General features: G+C 48.3%; 1 protein-coding gene across 1 annotated transcript; it reads left to right on the top strand.

Moving 5' to 3' along the window:
- Positions 1–14,661: 14,661 nt before the first annotated feature.
- Positions 14,662–18,017, top strand: LOC112579063 (cytochrome P450 11B1, mitochondrial-like). The gene is made up of 7 exons (XM_044928469.2): positions 14,662–14,780; positions 15,083–15,153; positions 15,241–15,377; positions 16,800–16,966; positions 17,364–17,442; positions 17,517–17,714; positions 17,844–18,017. The coding sequence occupies exons 1-7, from the start codon at positions 14,662–14,664 to the stop codon at positions 17,955–17,957; spliced, it is 885 nt and encodes a 294-aa protein (XP_044784404.1). The 3' UTR covers positions 17,958–18,017.
- Positions 18,018–19,154: the final 1,137 nt, after the last annotated feature.

The following is a 19,154-nucleotide window of genomic DNA, read 5'->3' as shown; positions in this document are numbered from 1 at the left end:
GAGAAGAAGGGGACTATAGAGGATGAGATTGTTGGATAGCATCACCGACTCAATGGACATGAGTTTGAGCAAGCTCCGGGAGATAGTGATGAACAGGGAAGCCTGACATGCTGCAGTCCATGGGGTCACAAAGAGTCAGACATGACTAAGTGACTGAGCTGAACTGTAAGACACATTCCAGGAATTCAGGACAATGGAGCAGGATGTTTACTGAAAACAAGACCAAGGTCTCAGAGTTCTACACTGACTGCCTAGTAATTTCTACCTCACTAGTATATGTGGAACACTTAATTGAGCCATTAGTGTTAAGGCTACTCTTGTCTATTTTTGTTGCAGTTATTTCTGCTTTCAGAGAATACACTGAGAACACATCCCAGGCCTCTTCACCTTCAGGGAAGTGGGTTTGAGACTTTTTCTCTTGTCTCCTCGTGAATAAGTCCCTTTCCCTGCTGCAGAGCTCAGCATCTCACCAATTGGCTTGCTGTATGTCAGGCAAATGTTTTGGTAACAAAGGTTGCAGGCAGGGATTTTGCCTCTGGGGCCTCCCAGGCGGGTGCCTTTTCCCTCAGGGTCTGCTCTTCTTCTGGGCAAGAGTCCAAGACACCTGTTCACAAGAATGGCCCCCATCAGGCAGGAGGAGTGGGCTTCCCTCTAAAGGGGCCCCTGGACAAGGGACACGGGCTGCAGAACCAAACTAAGAAGGAGTCACTTGTGTCGGGGACAAAACAGAGTTGGCCAGTGCAGGTACATTAAAGAAATGAAACCTCATCTCACTGGATGTAAGTTGCAGGAATTTACAACTCTCCCCGGGATCAACAAAAGACATCAGCCAATCCCCAACACCAAGTCTGTTCATGCCATTGGGTCTCCTGTTTCCCTGACTCAGTGTACCTGATCGCAGTAAGAAAGAAGGCCATTAGGCAGCCAGTTAGCTGGAAAATACAGATAACTTCTGTATTCACCTCACAAAAGTCTCTCAGTTTGTGAGCTACTCAGAGCTCAAGACTCCTGTGCCCTTGAATCTCTTGGCTCGCAGGTAAAAATCTTGGCAGCAAACTCATCTTTCTGCTCTATTTTACTCGATGCACTGAGTTTGCTTTTTGACAGAGCCCTGTGTTAACACCTGACATACAGCAAGCCAAATGATGAGATGCCAAGGTTTGCAGCAGAGAAGAGTTTATCCACAATGTAGCCAAGTGAAGAGATGGGAGGGTAAGTCTCAGATCACATTCCTCAAAAGTAAGGAAGTTGGGATATTTGTGGAGTAAAGAAGCAGGGTGGTCTTAGGTGTGGGGAGAGGTGATGGAGGCAGGGAAATGGTGAGGTGATTGGTGCTCTGTGCAGGTATATCTGAGTTACTTGCTTTTTTGTGGGATACATGCTTACAAATGGAGGTGCTTAGCTGTTGGGAGCCGCATTAGGCATTACTGACAAAATGGAGGCACGGCCCCAACCCCTTCTCCTCATCCCACAGGCACGGTCCCGGGATGAAGGAGTTAGGTTTTTGTGATTCTGACTTGCTCTGTGCTTTCTTCGGTTAAGTTGGCTGGAAAGAATGTTAAGGTGCTTACTGTTCTTGAGAGAAGTATGAGAAAGCACAAAGCCTTCTGCAGTTGTGCCCAGAAAATAATCTATAAAGTAACCATTGACATTTGTTCAAGGATTTTTACACAGAATGTCCCGGGATGAGCACATAGGCCGTAGCTTGAGGCCATGGGAAGGATTGTTATCTGAGATCTGCGTGAGGGAAATGTTTATGGCAAAGGAAGTTTGCTGAGTTTAGGGTTTAGGAATAATTAAGAATAGTTAGAAGCCTTTTTAGGAGATAGTGAGCTTAGGATACTAGGGGCAAACAGGATTTAGAAAGATAAGAAATAAACTGAGGAATGTGGTGTGCAGCCCAGACATAAGCATGAGTTACAATGTAATCACAAGCAAACAGGATTCTGAGAGAATCGCTGAAGCAGGAACTCTGTTTGAAGGGCAACAATGAGACAATAAATCTGGGTGAGGGGGAACTGAAAATGTCAAACCTCTGACCTAATGCTTTTGTCAAAGTATAAAAGAAGACCTGATGCTTGAAATAAACATGTAGTCCCGTACCTCCTACCTCGAGTCAGAGGTTACATCATTCTTTGCCAACACCCTCATCCCTTCAGGCTGATTCCCTGGCTGCTGGAGCTGGACTCCGGCACTTAGCCTTATCCAAAGGTGGAGTTTTTGACCCTCTGGTATCAAAGATTGTTCTGTGGATACCTGTGCAGACCCAGTTTTAGGGCCTGTGGCACCAACCAGTTTTAGCCAGCTCAAACTGGTCAAGAGCTGACTCTTCAGTTCCTAAAGAACAACTTAAGCTCCATTACTACAGCAAACGTATGCCAGAGGTGTTATCTACTGGGGTAATTAAGGAGTCTTGTGATATATTAATATTACCTAGGCTACTTGAAACTTGGAGGCTGTGAAACTTGGGAGAAAATAGTTACTGTGAGCTTAATCAGTGAAGACAGGCTACAAGCAGAGAGCTGTTCTGAAAGGCAAGCTCAAGAATTTGAGCTGTCTTTTCTGATACCCCTTTCTGCATCATATGCCCCAACATGCAAGTCCTGAAATCATGGGGGCTGGCCTTGGCCAAGTAGGGCAGAGCCTGGGGGATGGAGAGTGCCTCTGTGCCTTGACCTTCAAGACTTAGCTCCTGGGCCCCCTCCTGCAAGGATTGAGGACTGGGACCACTGAGTGACCCCCTGAGTGCTGCCTTTAATGAGCTGGGTGGTCAGAGATAAGGCATCCAGTTAAATTTGAATTTCAGATGAACAACAGACAACTTTTTAATATGAGTGTCTCACACAGCATTTTAAAAACTCAAAATTAATGGAGCACCCCAGCTTATTTTGTTCATTTTAAAAACACGTTTATTCATTTGGCCACTCCAGCTCTTAGTTGTGGCACATGGGATCTTTAGTCTTCACGTGGGCACATGGTATCTTCAGTTGCAGCATGTGAACTCTTAGTTGGGCCATGGGAGATATAGTGCCCTGACCAGGGGTTGAACCCACGCCCATTGCATTAGGAGTGCAGAGTCTCACTGTACCACAGGGAAGTCCCCCAGTTTCTTTATTTTTGCTAAACTTGGCAACACTATCCCCATGCCCTCAGAGCTTGGCACAGACCCAGGGATCCCTATAATCTAGAGACAGATTCCTCTGCCAAGCACTGGACTAAGTTGCAGCAACTGGAACACATTGCAGGGGAGGAGAAATAATTCTCCTCCCTTACCAGGTTCTGGGAAGAGAACACTGTAATGAAAGACAGACTAACTGGAGAAAAACCAAGTGAAGTTTAGGAACATGTACACAGATAATCACGATGGTGTGATTACTCACCTAAAGCCAGGCATCCTGGAATGTGAAGTCAAGTGGGTCTTAGAAAGCATCACTACAAACAAAGCTAGTGGAGGTGATGGAATTCCATTGGAGCTATTTCAAATCCTAAAAGATGATGCTGTGAAAGGGCTGCACTCAATATGCCAGCAAATTTGGAAAACTCAGCAGTGGCCACACGACTGGAAAAGGTCAGTTTTCATTCCAATCCCAAAGAAAGCCAATGCCAAAGAATGCTCAAACTACCACACAATGGCACTCATCTCATACACTAGTAAAGTAATGCTGAAAATTCTCCAAGCCAGGCTTCAGCAATACATGAACTGTGAACTTCCAGATGTTCAAGCTGGTTTAAGGAAAGGCAGAGGAATCAGAGATCAAATTGCCAACATCTGCTGGATCATGGAAAAAGCAAGAGAGTTCCAGAAAAACATCTATTTTTGCTTTATTGACTATGCCAAAGCCTTTGACTGTGTGGATCACAATGAACTGTGGAAAATTTTGAAAGAGATGGAAATACCAGACCACCTGACCTGCCTCTTGAGAAACCTATATGCAGGTCAGGAAGCAACAGTTAGAACTGGCCATGGAAAAACAGACTGGTTCCAAATAGGAAAAGGAGTACGTCAAGGTTGTATATTGTCACCATGTTTATTTAACTTCTATGCAGAGTACATCATGAGAAACGCTGGGCTGGAAGATGTACAAGCTGGAATCAAGATTGCCAGGAGAAATATCAATAGCCTCAGATTGATTCCAAAGAGTTGACTCATTGGAAAAGACTCTGATCCTGGGAGGGATTGGGGGCAGGTGGAGAAGGGGGCGACAGAGGATGAGGTGGCTGGATGGTATCACTGACTTGATGGACATGAATTTGGGTGAACTTCGGGAGTTGGTGATGGACAGGGAGGCCTGGCGTGCTGCAGTTCACGGGGTCGCAAAGAGTCAGACCCGACTGAGTGACTGAACTGAACTGAACTGATGGGTGTATATGTATACGTGTATATTCAGTCACACTTTTTATTGTTATAAACCTCTGCCTCTATGATGGGCTTCTGCAGTTCTGTGGAGATTTCCTTTTTTATTTTTTTTCCATTTTCATTCTTCTTCGATTTTTTACTTTCCTCTTTTGCCAGTTTTCAATTTTCAATTTTTGAAACATATCATATATATCTACATGTTTTCCTTCTTTGCCTTTCCTACTATTCTGTTCCCCTTGCAGTTAGGCTTTAATGTATGTAAATCTTCATCTACCTCTATTTAACTTTGCACATCTATTCTTTCTTTTCTTTCTTTCCTTTCCTCTCAACATATCTGTGAGTTGTGTTTTCATTGCTTTATTCCCCAGTCGGCACCTTGCTTTAGTTTTGTTTTCCAGTTTGTGCTTTAGTTAGTTTTCTTAACTGGTAAATATAATTTTTGATTTCCTTTGTTTTCTGGGTCAGTCTACTGTATTTTATTTTTGCTGGACTATTTTCATTTGCTCATGGGTGTATATGTGTACATTCCATTATTTTAATCCTTATTTGCCTGATTTTGTAACTGCCAAACCCCATTTCTGTGGGGTTATTTGTTTATGGATATTTGTTTTAATCTCACTGAATGCTGTAACAAACCCCTTGTGGAATCTTGTTCCTGACCAGAGATCAAGCCTTGAGCCTTTGGAGTGGGAGCACTGACTCCAAGACCGTAGACTACCAGAGAACTAACCCAACGGAGTATCAAATGGTGAAAAGTCACACAAAGGAAACCACTTGAATACAAGACCCAGCATCACCCAACCATCAGTAGCACCCTGGGCAACATGTCTCATCTAAACAATGAACAAAACAAAAGTACAAACCCAGTCATCAGCAGACAGGATTACCACTTCACTGAGCCTTGCCCATCAGAGGAAAAACAAACAAACAAAAACTCAGCACAAATCTCACCCAAAGAAAAGCTTACACAAACCACTGGACCAACCTTAGGAAGGTAGAAACAAAAAGGAAGACAGAATTCAACCTTGAAGCCTGGGAAAAGGAGACCTCAAACACAATAAATTAAAAAAAATAATGAAAAGGCAGAGAAATACTACACATATGAAAGAACAAGCTAGAAACACAGAAGCCCAAATGAATGAAGAAGAAATAGACAAACTACCTGAAAAAGAATTACAAATAATGATAGTAAAGATGATCAAAAACCTTGAAGACACAATGGAGAAAATGTGAGAGTCAATCAACAAAGACCTAGAAGAATTAAAGAATAAACACACAGAGGCAAAAAACACAATTACTGAAATTTAAAATATTCTAGAAGGAATCAATAGCAGAATATCTAAAGCAGAAGAACGAATCAGTGAGCTGGAAGATAAAATGGTGGAAATAACTTCTGAAGAGCAGAATAAAGTAAAAAGAATGAAAACCACTGACGACAGTCTCAGAGACCTCTGGGACAATATCGAACTCACCAACATTCGAATTATAGGGGTCCCAGAAGAAGAAGAGAAAAAGAAAGGATGTGAGAAAAATTTTGAAGACATTATACTTGAACATTTTCCCAACACGGAAAATGAAATAGTCAATCAAGTCCAAGAGGCACAGAGTCCCATACAGGATAAACCCAAGGAGAAACATGCCAAGACACATACTAATCAAACTAACAAAGACTAAACACAAAGAATGCATATTAAATGCAGCAAGGGAGAAGCAATAAGTAACATACAAAGGAAACCCCATACGCTTAACAGCTGATCGTTCAGCAGAAACTACAAAGGCCATAAGGGAATGGCAGGATATATTTCAAATACTGAAAGGAAAAATCTACGACCAAGATTATCGAACCAGCAAGGATCTCATTTCTTAACAGAATTCAGTACTATCAAACCAGCTTTACAACAAACGTTAAAGGGACATATAGCCAAGAAATGCAAGAGAGGAAAAAAGATCTACAAAGTCCCAAACAATTAAAAAAATGTCAATAGGAACATATATATCAATAATTACTTTAAATGTAAATGGACTAAATGCTCCAACCAAAAGATAGGGACTGGCTGAATGGGTACAAAAGCAAAACCCATATATATGCCGTCCACTAGAAACCCACTTCAGACCTAAAGACACATATAGACTGAAAGTGAGAGGATGGAAAACTATATTCCATGCAAATGGGAAGCAAAAGAAAGCTGGAGTAGCAATCCTCATGTCAGACAAAATAGACTTTAAATTAAAGAGGGTTACAAGAGATAAAGAAGGACTCTACATAGTGATCAACAGCTCAATCCAAGAGGAAGACATAACAATTGTAAATATCTATGCACTCAACATAGGAGCACCTCAGTACATAAGACAAACACTAACAGACATCAAAGGAGAAATTGACAGTAACACAAGAATACTAGGAGACTTTAACACCCCACTCTCACCAATGGACAGATCATCGAAACTGAAAATTAATAGGGAAACACAAGTCTTAAATGATACATTAGATGAGATGGATCGCCTTGATATCTTCAGGACATTCCATCCAAATGCAGAAGAGTACACCTTTTTCTCAAGTGCACATGGAACATTCTTCAGGATAGACCACATCTTGGGTCACAAATCAAACCTCAGTAAATTTAAGAAAATTGAAATTGTATCAAGCATCTTCTCTGACCACGACGCTTGAGACTAGATATCAATTACAAGAAAAAAAAAAAAAAACCATAAGAAACACAAACACTTGGAGATGAACAACACGTTTCTAAATAACCAGCAGGTCACTGAAGAAAGCAAAAGGGAAATCAAAAAATTTCTGGAAACAAATGACAATGAAAACACAACTCAAAACCTATGGGATGCAGCAAAAGCAGTTCTAAGAGGGAAGTTTATAGCAATACAATTCTACCTCAAGAAACAAGAAAAACCTCAAATAGACAAACTAAATTTACACCTAAAACAACTGGAAAAAGAAGAACAACCCCACCACCCCTCCAGTATTAGTAGAAGGAAAGAAATCATAAAGATCTGAGCAGAAATAAATGAAAATGAAATGAAAGAAACAATAGTAAAGATTAACAAAACTGAACGCTGGTTCTTTGAGAAGATAAACAGAATCAAGAAAACTTTAGCCAGAGTCAACAAGAAAGAAAAAGAGAAGAATCAAATCAACAAAATTAGAAATGAAAAAGCAGAGGTTACAACAGACAATGCAGAAATACAAAGCATTATAAGAGACTATTATGAACAACTATATGGCAATAAAATGGATAACCTGGAAGAAATGGACAGATTCTTAGAAAACTTCAATCTTCCAAGACTGATCCAAGAAGAAATAGAAATTATGAACAACCCAGAAACAAACACTGAAACTGAAGCTGTGATCAAAAATCTCCCAAAAAACAAAAGCCCAGGGCCAGATGCTTTCACACAAGAATTTATCAAACATTTAGAGAAGAGCTAATGCCTATCCTTCTAAAATGATTTCAAAAAATTGCAGAGGAAGGAACACTTCCAAACTCATTCAACGAGGCCACCATCAATTACCCTGATACCAAAACCAGATAAAGACAAGACGAAGATAACTACAGGCCAATATCACTGATGAACATAGATGCAAAAATCCTCAACAAAATTTTAGCAAACGGAATTCAGCAACACATCAAAAAGCTCATACACTGTGATCAAGTTGGGTTTATTCCAGGGATGCTAAGACCCTTCAATATATGCAAATCAATCAATGTGATATACCATATTAACAAACTGAAATAAAAAAATCATATGATCATCTCAATAGATGCAGAAAAATTCTTTGACAAAATTCAGCACCCATTTATGATGAAAACTCTTCAAAAAATGGGCACAGAAGGAACCTACCTCAACATAGTAAAGGCCATATATGATTAGCCTACAGCAAACATTATTCTTAATGGTGAAAAATGAAAGCATTTCCCCTAAGATCAGGAACAAGACAAGGGTGTCCACTTTCAGCACTATTATTCAACATAGTTTTGGAAGTCCTACAGCAATCAGAGAAGGAAAAAAAAATGAAAGGAAACAGATAGGAAAAGAAGAAGTAAAGCTCTCACTGTCTGCAGATGACATAATACTGTACATAGAAAACTCTAAAGATAGTATCAGAAAACTACTACAGCTAATCAGTGAATTTAGCAAAGTTGCAGGATACAAAACCAATACACAGAAATCATTTGCATTTCTATATACTAACAATGAAAAAAGTCAGAAAGAAATTAAGGAATCAATCCCATTCACCATTGCAACAAAAAGAATTAAGTATCTGGGAATAAACTTACCTAAGGTGACAAAATACTCTATACTGAAAATTATAACACACTGATGAAAGTAATCAAAGATGACATCAACAGATGGAGAGAGATTTCATGTTCCTGGGGAGGAAGAATCAATATTGTGAAAATGACTGTACTACTAAACACAAACTACACATTCACTGCAATCCCTACCAAATCACCAATGGCACTTTTTCACAGAACTAGAACAACAAATGTCACAATTCATACGGAAACACAAAAGACCCTGAGTTGCAAAAGCAGTCTTGAAAAAGAAGAATGGAGCTGGAGGAATCAACCTTCCTGACTTCAGATTATACTACAAAGCCACAGGCATCGAGACAGTATGGTACTGGCACAAAAACAGTAATATAGACCAATAGAACAAGATAGACAGCTCAGAAATAAACTCATGCACCTATGGGTACCTTATTTTGACAAAGGAAGTAAGACTATAGACAGGGGCCAAAACAGCCTCTCCAATAAATGGTGCTGGGAAAACTGGACAGCTACAGGTAAAAGAATGAAATTAGCACACTTCCTAACACCTACACAAAGATAAACTCAAAATGGATTAAAGACCTAAATGTAAGGCCAGAAACTATAAAACTCTTAGAGGAAAACATAGGCAGAATACTCGATGACATAAATCAAAGCAAGATCCTCTATGACCCACCTCTTACAGTAACAGAAATAAAAACAAAAGTAAACAAGTGGGACCTGATTAAACTTAAAGCCTTTTGCACAGCAAAAGGCTCCCCCGCCTCCAGGATTCTCTAGGCAAGAACACTGGAGTGGGTTGCCATTTTCTTCTCCAATGCATGAAAGTGAAAAGTGAAAGTGAAGTCGCTCAGTCATGCCTGACTCTTAGCGACCCCACGGACTGCAGTCTACCAGGCTCCTCCGTCCATGGGAGAGTCCAGGCAAGAGTACTGGAGTGGGTTGCCATTACCTTCTCCAAAAGGAAACTATAAGCAAGCTGAAAAGACAACCCTCAGAATGGAAAGAAAATAACAGCAAATGAAACAACTTAAAAAGGATTAATTTCCAAAATATACAAGCAGCCCATACAACTCAATACCAGAAAAACAAACAACCCAATCAAAAAGTGGGAAAAAGAACTAAATAGACATTTCTCCAAAGAAGACATACAGATGGCAAACAAACACATGAAAAGATGCTCAACATCGCTCATTATAAGAGAAATGCAAAGCAAAACTACATTGAGATATCACCTCACACCACTCAGAATGGCCATCGTCAAAAAGTCTACAAACAGTAAGTGCTGGAGAGGGTGTGGAGAAAAGAGAACGCTCTTGCACTGTTGGTGGCATTTAAATGGATACAGCCGCTATGAAAGACGGTATGGAGATTCTTTAAAAAACTAGGAATGAAGCCACTATATGACCCAGCAATGCCACTCCTTCCTCAGGCGTGAACCCTGAGGAAACCAAAATTGAAACAGACACATGTATCCCATTGTTCACTGCAGCACTATTTACAATAGCTAGAACATGGAAGCAAGCTAGATGTCTATCGACAGATGAATGGATAAAGAAGTTGTGGTAAATATACACAATGGAATATTATCCAGCCATTCAAAGGAACACATTTGAGTCAGTTCTGATGAGGTGGATGAACTCAGAATCTATTATGCAGAGTGAAGTGAGTCAGAAAGAGAAAGATAAGTATCCTATCCTAACATATATACAAGGAATCTAGAAAAATGGGACTGAAGAACTTTTTACAGGGCAGCAACGGAGAAACATACATAGAGAATAGACTTACGGACATCGGGAGAGAAGAGGGTGAGATGTATGGAAAGAGTAACATGGAAACTTATGTTACCATATGTAAAATTGACAGCCAACGGGAATTTGCTGTATGGCTCGGGAAACTCAAACAGGGGCTCTGTACCAACCTAGAGGGGTGGCATGGGGAGGGAGATGGGAGGGAGTTTCAAAAGGGAGGGGATATATGTAAACCGACGGCTGATTGATGTTGAGGTTTGACAGAAAACAGCAAAATTCTGTAAAGCAATTATCCTTTAAGGAAAAAAGTTAAAAAAAAAAAAGACAATGACACCCCAGGGCTTCCCTCGTGGCTTACAGAGTAAACGGTCCACCTGTCTGTGCAGGAGATACCAGTTCAATCCCAGGTCCAGGAAGATCCCGCATGCCGCAGAACAGCGAAGCCTGTGTGTGCCACAATTACTGAGCCTGCGATCTAAGAGACCAGGAGCAGCAACTACTGAACTCCTCCAGCCCAAGGGCCCAAGCTCGGTAAGAAGAGATGCCAGTGTAATGAGAAGCCACGCACCACAACTAGAGAGCAGCCCCCCGTGATGCAACTAGAGAAACGTCTGCACAGGAACTAAGACTCCGTACAGTCAAAATAAATAATAAAGCAACAGTGAGAAAACGAGAAGGAAAATCCTAGTAATAAACATACCCCAGGAGACAAAAGACCTCTACTTTGAAAACTGTAAGATCCTGATGGAAGAAATCAAAGATGACACAAACAGAGGGAACGATATGACCATGTTCTTGCTTTGGAGGAATCAATATTGTCAAATTGTCTCTCATACCCAGAACCATCTAGGTATTCAATACAATTCCTAGAAAATTACTAATGGTATTTCTCAGAGAACTAGAACAAAAAATGTTTGAAATCTGCATGGAAATATAAAAGTTCTGCAACAGCCAAATCAATCTTCAGAAAGAATAGTGGAGCTGAAGGAATCACAGTCCCAGACTTCCCACACTCCCAGACTGTAGCCATACTTCAAAGCTACAGTCCTTAGAAAGAGTACGGTACTGGCAGAAAAAGAGAAATACAGATCAGTGGGAAAGGATAAAAATCCCAAAATAAAGCCATGCATCTACGGTAAATTAATGTACAGTGAAAGAGGAAAGAATATAAAATGGAGAAAAGACAGTCTCTTGACTAAGCAGTGCTGGGCAAACAGGACAGCTACACGTAAAAGAATGGAGTTAGAACATTTTCTCATACCACATACAAACATAAATTCAAAATGCATTCATGACCTAAATATAAGACCAGACATTATAAAAGTTCCAGAAGAAAACATAGGAAAGACACTTATGACATCTATCACAGCGATCCCTTGCGGATCTGTCTACTAGAGTAATGGAAATAAAACAAAATTAAACCAGGTCGAATCTCTTGCAATGCAAGAGACCTCGATTTGATCCCTAGGTTGGGAAGAGGTCCGGGGGAAGGGCATGGAAACTCCAGTATTCATGCCTGCAGAACACCATGGACAGAGGGGCCTGGTGGTCCTCAATCCATGGGATGGAAAAGAGTCGGACATGACTGAGCGACTAACACTTTCACTTTCTATATATTCACATATAGACTATACATATATTCATACATATTATACATGTGTATATATACATATATATTTCTATATGTTCATATATATCCACATGTATATATATGGATATACACCACTTCTTCCTCATCCAATCCTCTGCTGATGGACACTCATGCTGTTTCTATATCTTGGCAGCTGTAAATAATGGTTCTAACATCTTCCCAAATTAGCGTGTTTACTTTTCTCAGATATGTACCCAGGAGTGGCCATCCTGGCACATTGCTCGTCTTTTTCTGTTGCACACAGACTGTTACTAACAGCATGGACCTTGCAGATGCTGAGGTCTGTGAGGTACAGTGCATCAAGTATGGGGCCCCTGCCTCCTCGAGGAGGTGCCCCGTCTATCCTGGCTGGGCTCACACTGCAGCTGGCAGTCCACTCCCCTCAGGGGACAGCAAAGAGTTCAGATATCCAGGCCAGAGGATCCTGTGGTTTGACCTGTGTGGGAAGGTTGAGGCAGGGGCTGGGCCACTTCTGGGGTTCCGGTTGACTCCCCCAGCCCAGGGAAAGAGGGAAAGGAGTCTGAGAACTGTATTGGGACGCAGGCTCTGAGCCTGGAGTGGGGATAGGAAGGACCAGGGATGAAGTGTGGCGAATTCGGTACCCAGCACGCTGGGGAGGAGAAGGGTTCTGCCTGGGAATAGCCTGATACGATATCAGGGTTCCCTGGCACTGATCTTGCCCTGGGACGCCCACTGAGCGGTGCTGTTCTCCTGCAAGACCCAGGCCTGGCCCCACCGGGGGAGACCATCAGGGCAGGGCCTCCCCTCTCAGGGCCCTGGGCCTTCTGGGGCTGGGCTGGGTCCTCACCCACAGCTGTGCCTCGGGGGACGACAGCCCAGCTGGCTGGCTCTCAGCACAAGAAGAGGTCTGCCGGGGGTGGGCTACAGGGCCCATGCGGGAGGCAGAGCCCCACCTTCGGCAACATGGGGACCAGGGGCCCTGAGAGCGCTCTCGGGTCTTCCTCTGTGAGATTCACTGCATGAAGCTTCCCCTGGGACCTGCACCTTTCTCTGAAGCTTGGGCGGTCTAGGAGGTACCAAGAGCTCGGCCCAAGTTCAGGAGCCTTTGGTGATAGTGCAGGCAGAGGCCACACAGGCAGGAACAGGTTCAGGAGGCTGGCCAGGGTGGGCTGGGCCAAGGCAGTGGCACCCCAAGGGCAGGCTGGGGCTCCAGGCTGCGTCTCAGCCCGAGGACAGCTCTTACGCCACCTGGGCCTGAGGCCCATCGTGCATCTCAGCTTGATGAGGGACCTTGGCAGTTCTGACTCATGGCCACAGCTGAATATCCCCCAAGGAAGTGTCAAGAGAGGGAATGAGTGAAAGTAGAAGAACAAGGAACACTCAGATCTTCAGTCACCCTGCTAGAAGCTCCACGCGCTCCCTGTCCTACCTCCAGAGCCTGCACGGCGGTGTCTTCAGGGCACCACCCCCAAATCAGGGCTGGGGCTCCTGGGCACCTCTGCAGAGGCCCAAGCATGAGGGCCCTGGGGCCCCGCGGACCATGGGGGACCTGGGGAGGGCACAGACCTGCTGTCAATCTCCTGCTTGAAAGCAGGGCCAGGGACAGCAAGACTGATGTCCTGGGAGAGCTGCCAGTGGTGGGTGAGACGACACGGGGTCGGAAACTATGGGCCCCTGAGCACAGGGAGGGCTCCAGCTGTGTGCCTGCTGGGTCCCTGGGAGGGTGTGGGGCCCACGACCAAGCCCCTGTCATAGACTTTCCCCACCCTGGGAGCTGCTCATGTTCCAGGAAGAAAGAAGGATGTGCGCCCTGAGCACACACCCCATGGGGGCAGGGTCCTCTCACCTTTCTGACTGAGGAGGGGCTTGCAGGCCAGCCTCCCCTCCCTGCCGGTGACCCCATCTTCTGTGTTCTCTGCTCCTCAGCTGGACCAGCCAGGCCAGACACACGGGGCCTCGGCCACAAACTGCCCTGGACGCCAGTGTGCCAGTGGGGTCTTTGCATCCTCTAAGTGCCCTCTGTGGGACTGCAAGCCCCCATTGGGAAGGACCCTGGCTGGCTCCTGCCTCCACCCCTGGACTCAGCATCCGGCCCCGGAAAGAGTAGGCAAAACCTGGGGCTGCAGGAGATGAGAGCCCAGCCCTTCCCACTGCTCCCCGTTCTGGTCCTTGTAGAAGAGAGACGAACATACCCAAGGTCCCCTTTCATCCCTTGCAAAGATAAGGCACCCATCCATCTTGCGCCTGTCCCACACTGGAGGGGGAGGGGGACTCTTGCCCCCACCGCCGCACCTTTGGGTTCCTACTCCAACCCTGACCCGTTCCCAAGAGCCACTTGCCAGCAGGCCTGCGTCACTGCCGGACCCGGTGCCATCCATCTCCCTCCTCCCGCTGGAGGCCTTCAGCCTGAGTGCAGCCCCAGGCTTCCTGGTCTGGCCCAGAGCCAGTCTGGCCTGTGACGTGATCAGATCGCCTGGGTGAGCAGGCCCAGTGAGATAAAAGGAAGGGGCTGAGGGGGCGGGGAGCAGCAGGATGGCACTGTGGGCAAAGGCCAGGGTGCGGATGGCAGGGCCCCGGCTGTCCCTGCACGAGGCACGCCCACTGGGCACCAGAGCCACTGCAGCCCCCAAGGCGGTGCTGCCCTTCGAAGCCATGCCCCGGTGCCCCGGCAACAAGTGGATGCGGATGCTGCAGATCTGGAAGGAGCAGGGCTCTGAGAACATGCACTTGGACATGCATCAGACCTTCCAGGAGCTGGGGCCCATCTTCAGGTAAAGCTCTCCCCGCTCACCTCAGCAAGAACACGCTCACGTTCTGTCCCCCTTGGTGGCTGAGTCCCACTGCACCAGGGCTGTGCCACATCCCACCGCCCACATCCCAGCAGGCGCACCTGGGCCACGGGGAAGGGACAGGGAGGGGGCTCCTTGGGGCAGGTGTGCCCCTTGGCCACCACAGACTGGGGCCCTTGGTGAGCAGGAGCCCTGGGTGGCTCGCTGCTGGGAGCACAGAACACAGACCCCAGAGGAGAGGAGGCTTCAGTGAGACTGCAGAGGGCCTACCTGCTCTGATCTAGCGCCTGGCTCTGTGGAGCAGGGACCAGGCAGGACACGGCCCCTCAGCAGGCCGCAGAGCTCTGCCCCACAGGTACGACGTGGGAGGGAGACACATGATGTTCGTGATGCTGCCCGAGACATGGAGAGGCTTCAGCAGTTGGACAGCCTTTACCCCCAGTAATCTATCAGGAGCTGGCCCTCGGCCACCCGTGGCACTACAGTGACATCGTGGCAGAGCTGCTGATGCAAGCAGACATGACCCTGGATACCATCAAGGCCAACACGATCAACCTCACTGCTGGGAGTGTGGACACGGTCAGGCAAGCACCCAGCCCTTCCCATAGAGCAGGGAGCTCCCCTGCCTCCAGGGAGCCTCCTCCCATGGGAAATGTCTCCTCCACGCCCCTCCCCAATCTATGCCTCCAGTTTTCCAAAGGGAAGATGTCTGTGGTGACCACATGAGAAACCAGGCTCCAGACAGAGTGTAGAGTGGCCTGAGGCCTGGGTACCTATAGCATCAGAGGTCCTCGGGATCCTGGGGGGAGGGGAAAGGCTGAGGGCCGGCTGCAGAGTCACACGAGAGACCTTTTTCAGGGACAGAGACAATCCTTTGGAGGTGACTGGCTAATGGAGAGGGCAGCCAGAGGCTCCAGCATGTGGGGGAGACAGCAGGTGGCAGGGAAGCCAGCCCAGGGGGTGGGCCAGGCCCAGGGTGTGGAGTGCAGCTGAAGCATTCAACCTCTAGAACGAGCCTCCCTCTGCCAGCATCTCTGAGGGCCAGGCACCCAGGCCCTGAGCAGAGGTGCGGGCTCGTGGTGGAGACACTCCCTGAGCTGGGGCTGTGATGCAGCCATAAGGTGAGAGAGGGTGGGCCAGGCATGTGCTTGCTCTGGTAAGGCTTCCTGGAGAAGGAGGGCTTTCACTGAAATTGGAGGGACCACACAGAAAAGGAGGCCCGGAGGGCAGCAGGCCAGGCCCTGCAAGAGCTGGGATCGAGGAAAGGCCATGAGGCTGAGTGGAGGGAAACAGGGCAAGCGGGCAGAGGAGGGCAGACAGGGTCAGGGCTTCTGTCAGAAAGGGCCTTGCACACCCGGCCTGTATCCTAGGCTAGAGGAAGCCAGTGTGAGGAGTCTCGCTCAGGCATCCAGTCCCTCACGGGCCACAGGGGAGAGCGCAGTACGGACTACAGCTCAGGGAGACCCAGGGAGGCCGGATCTGCATGGCAGGGGATGCCAGGGGCAGGTTACCTTGGGGACGACATTTAGGAGATACCGAGCTGCCCAGGTCTCCGGCTGGATAGCAGGCACTGCTCTTTGCACATGGAAATGATCCAGGAGGAGGCAGCGGTTGGGAGTCTGGGCGGCCGGTTCCTGCTAGGACCCTGTGAATGGACCTGCCTGTGGATGCCCAGATGGACCTCAGCTCCTCAACTATCCCCACTGAGTAGATGCCAAGAGTGATCCCCTCCTGGACCCAGAGGAGGAAGAGAACCTCAGGTTCTGAGGTGGCCAGAGGAGGCCTGGGTCTCAGTGACGTTGGGGGCGCCTCCACTGAGGGATTGAGGGAAAGCCGACAAGCTGGTTTTAGAATCTCCAGGACTCCAGGTTGGGCTTTGTGGTCTCTGAGCATGCAGGTCCCCTGTCCCCAGGGGACCACCATCTTTCTGGGAGGGGCTCCGGAGTGGAGGGGCATGGCCTACGCCGAGTTCTGAGCCCTGGCCCTCTGCGCCCCCTGCAGACAGCCTTCCCCTTGCTGATGACTCTCTTTGAGCTGGCTAGGAACCCGGAGATGCAGCAGGCCCAGCGCCAGGAGAGCCTGGTGGCTGAGGCCCAGATCTCAGAAAATCCCCAGAGGGCCATCACGGAGCTGCCTTTGCTGCGGGCGGCCCTCAAGGAGACCTTGAGGTAGGCGAGGCGGACCTGGACTGCCCCGCGGCCCTGGCCCTGTGCCTGCAGAGCCCTCTTGCCGGGCTTGATGACCACAACTGGGGCTGACAGCTCCTTTGCCCAAGGGTGCATATTCTCCCTGGAGGCAGGCTGGTGCTTCTTCCTCCGGGATCCCTCCTCAGAGTCCCGGGGCCCTCATCAGTCACGTCCTCGCTGGCCTGGGGAGCTTTGGCTTACTCTGGAGATGGAAGGAAGGAACGCCTCATGATCTGGGCTTTCCAGTGCCAGGAGTGACCTGTGAGGGCCCGGGGTTGGGAGGCTGCCCTCAGGCTGTTTGCACTGGGCTAGGAAGGCTGCATAGGGTGTCCGGGGCCCGGTCACAGCTGATGACCCTGCTGGATGCCCCTGTGCACAGGCTGTACCCTGTGGGTATCACCGTGGAGTGGCAAGTGAGCTCGGACCTGGTGCTGCAGAACTACCACATCCCAGCTGGGGTGAGTGAGGCCCTGGAGCCCCGCCGACCTTCACCCAGGGGCCAGCTGACATCAGCCCCTTCCCGCTGCTGCAGACGCTGGTGAAGGTCCTATTCTATTCGATGGGTCGAAACCCCACCGTGTTTGCCAGGCCTGAGAGCTATAACTCCCAGCGCTGGCTGGACCGCCAGGGCTCTGGAAGCAGGTTCCCGCACCTGGCCTTTGGCTTTGGCATGCACCAGTGCCTGGGGCGGCACGTGGCCGAGGTGGAGATGCTGCTCCTGCTGCACCATGTGAGTGAGCCGTGAGGGGCACGGGTGGACAGCCTGGCCGTGGACCCCTGGCTTCGTTCTGGGGCGCCCAGCCTCAGGGCCCTGGAAGGCCGGTCAGCTGGGCCAGGAGGAACCCTGCCTCTGTCCTAGGTGCTGAAGACCTTCCTGGTGGAGACACTGGAGCAAGAGGACATAAAGATGGTCTACCGCTTCATACTGATGCCCTCCACCCTGCCCCTCTTCACCTTCCGGGCCATCCAGTAGTCCTGTCAGCTCACTGCCGGGCCATGCACGCTACAAGCCCCTCTGCTGGACCCCGGCCACACCCTCTTCTCCTACGGGCCCTGCCTTTTGAGTCACACCACTGTGCAGCCAGCACTTTGCACTCCTGGAACAGCACAGGCCCCCGCGGGTCAGGCTTGCCGGCCTGCGCAGCAAGGCCAGGGCAGAGCTGGGGATGAGCCTTGGTGGCAGGTCCTGGTCGCATGCCCAGTCCCACCAGCTCTTTCTCCAGCAAGGGGCGCTGTCTGAGGGCCTTTGACCCCAGTCACCCCAGCACTCGCCCCAGCACCTCGTGTGGCTATCCAAGCGATGGGCCTCAGACCACACTGCCTCCCTGTCCACTCTTTATACCGCCTGTGCTCAATTCTGCTCCAATGCAAGAGCTGACAACTTGGGCGTGCCCTGTCCTGATGGCTGTCATTTCAAGTGCCGTCCCCTTTGCCTCCAGTGCTCTAGCATGGACTTGCCTCAAGCTGGGCTGTTATCTGTCTACCTAGCCTCTTGGGCTCTTCCTGGCAGTGCTGATCCTCTGCGATTGTGGCTGAAGTGCCCAGCCCAGGCCTGGACAGGCAGGTCGGGAGTCAGGTTTCCTAGAAGAGATGCTCCCAAAAGCCAACCTGGACATCAGGGTGAATGATACTCATCTGAGAGCATAAGGGATGGTGAACCCCTCTGGCACGAGGTAGGCCAGCCATAAAGAAGCCTCTAGATTCTTCTAGAGGGGGTGTGGGGCCACCTTGCACTCCTTTCAGTAGAGCCAGTCTGAAGTGCCCACTACCCTCTCATAGTGACCCACAGAGGGACCACCCTGATCTCAAGGCCGGAAGAGGCTTTGAACCACTGAGAGCCAACTGGGATCCCCTCGTTGGCAGAAGCAGGCAGTCTGTCCCATCCCACCTAGGGCCAGGTGACACCCCAGGTGGAAAGTGGGCCCAGAGGCAGGATGAGGGGCAGTGGGGTCTCTCCACTCCCCCACCCTCACCACCCCCACTTAAGTCTTCTGAGGAGCAGGCAGGCCGAGCAGGCAGCAAGGTGTGAGCAGTCATGTTTCTGGGTGGACCAGCCCTGCCCCTAGTAAGGGCTGGGGGTCTCTCCACTCTCCCTGCCCCAGTGAACCACCCCCCAGGGCATCTTTTCAGTGCCAAGATCCCTGGAGGAAGACAAGAGCCGCACACCCCG

This window comes from Bubalus bubalis, chromosome 15 (genome assembly GCF_019923935.1).
Source record: "Bubalus bubalis isolate 160015118507 breed Murrah chromosome 15, NDDB_SH_1, whole genome shotgun sequence".
NCBI classification, from domain to species: Eukaryota; Metazoa; Chordata; class Mammalia; order Artiodactyla; family Bovidae; genus Bubalus; species Bubalus bubalis.
The sequence above is the reverse complement of the archived record's forward strand: the minus strand, read 5'-3'. Positions and strand labels throughout refer to the sequence as shown.

Excerpts from the sequence above, each read along its gene's own strand:
- LOC112579063 (XM_044928469.2), top strand. The coding sequence starts at position 14,662 with ATGCCCCGGTGCCCCGGCAACAAGTGGATGCGGATGCTGCAGATCTGG. Across the intron at positions 14,781-15,082 it reads GAGCTGGGGCCCATCTTCAG|CGCCTGGCTCTGTGGAGCAG; the intron begins GTAAAGCTCTCC and ends GCTCTGATCTAG. Across the intron at positions 15,378-16,799 it reads CTGCTGGGAGTGTGGACACG|ACAGCCTTCCCCTTGCTGAT; the intron begins GTCAGGCAAGCA and ends CGCCCCCTGCAG.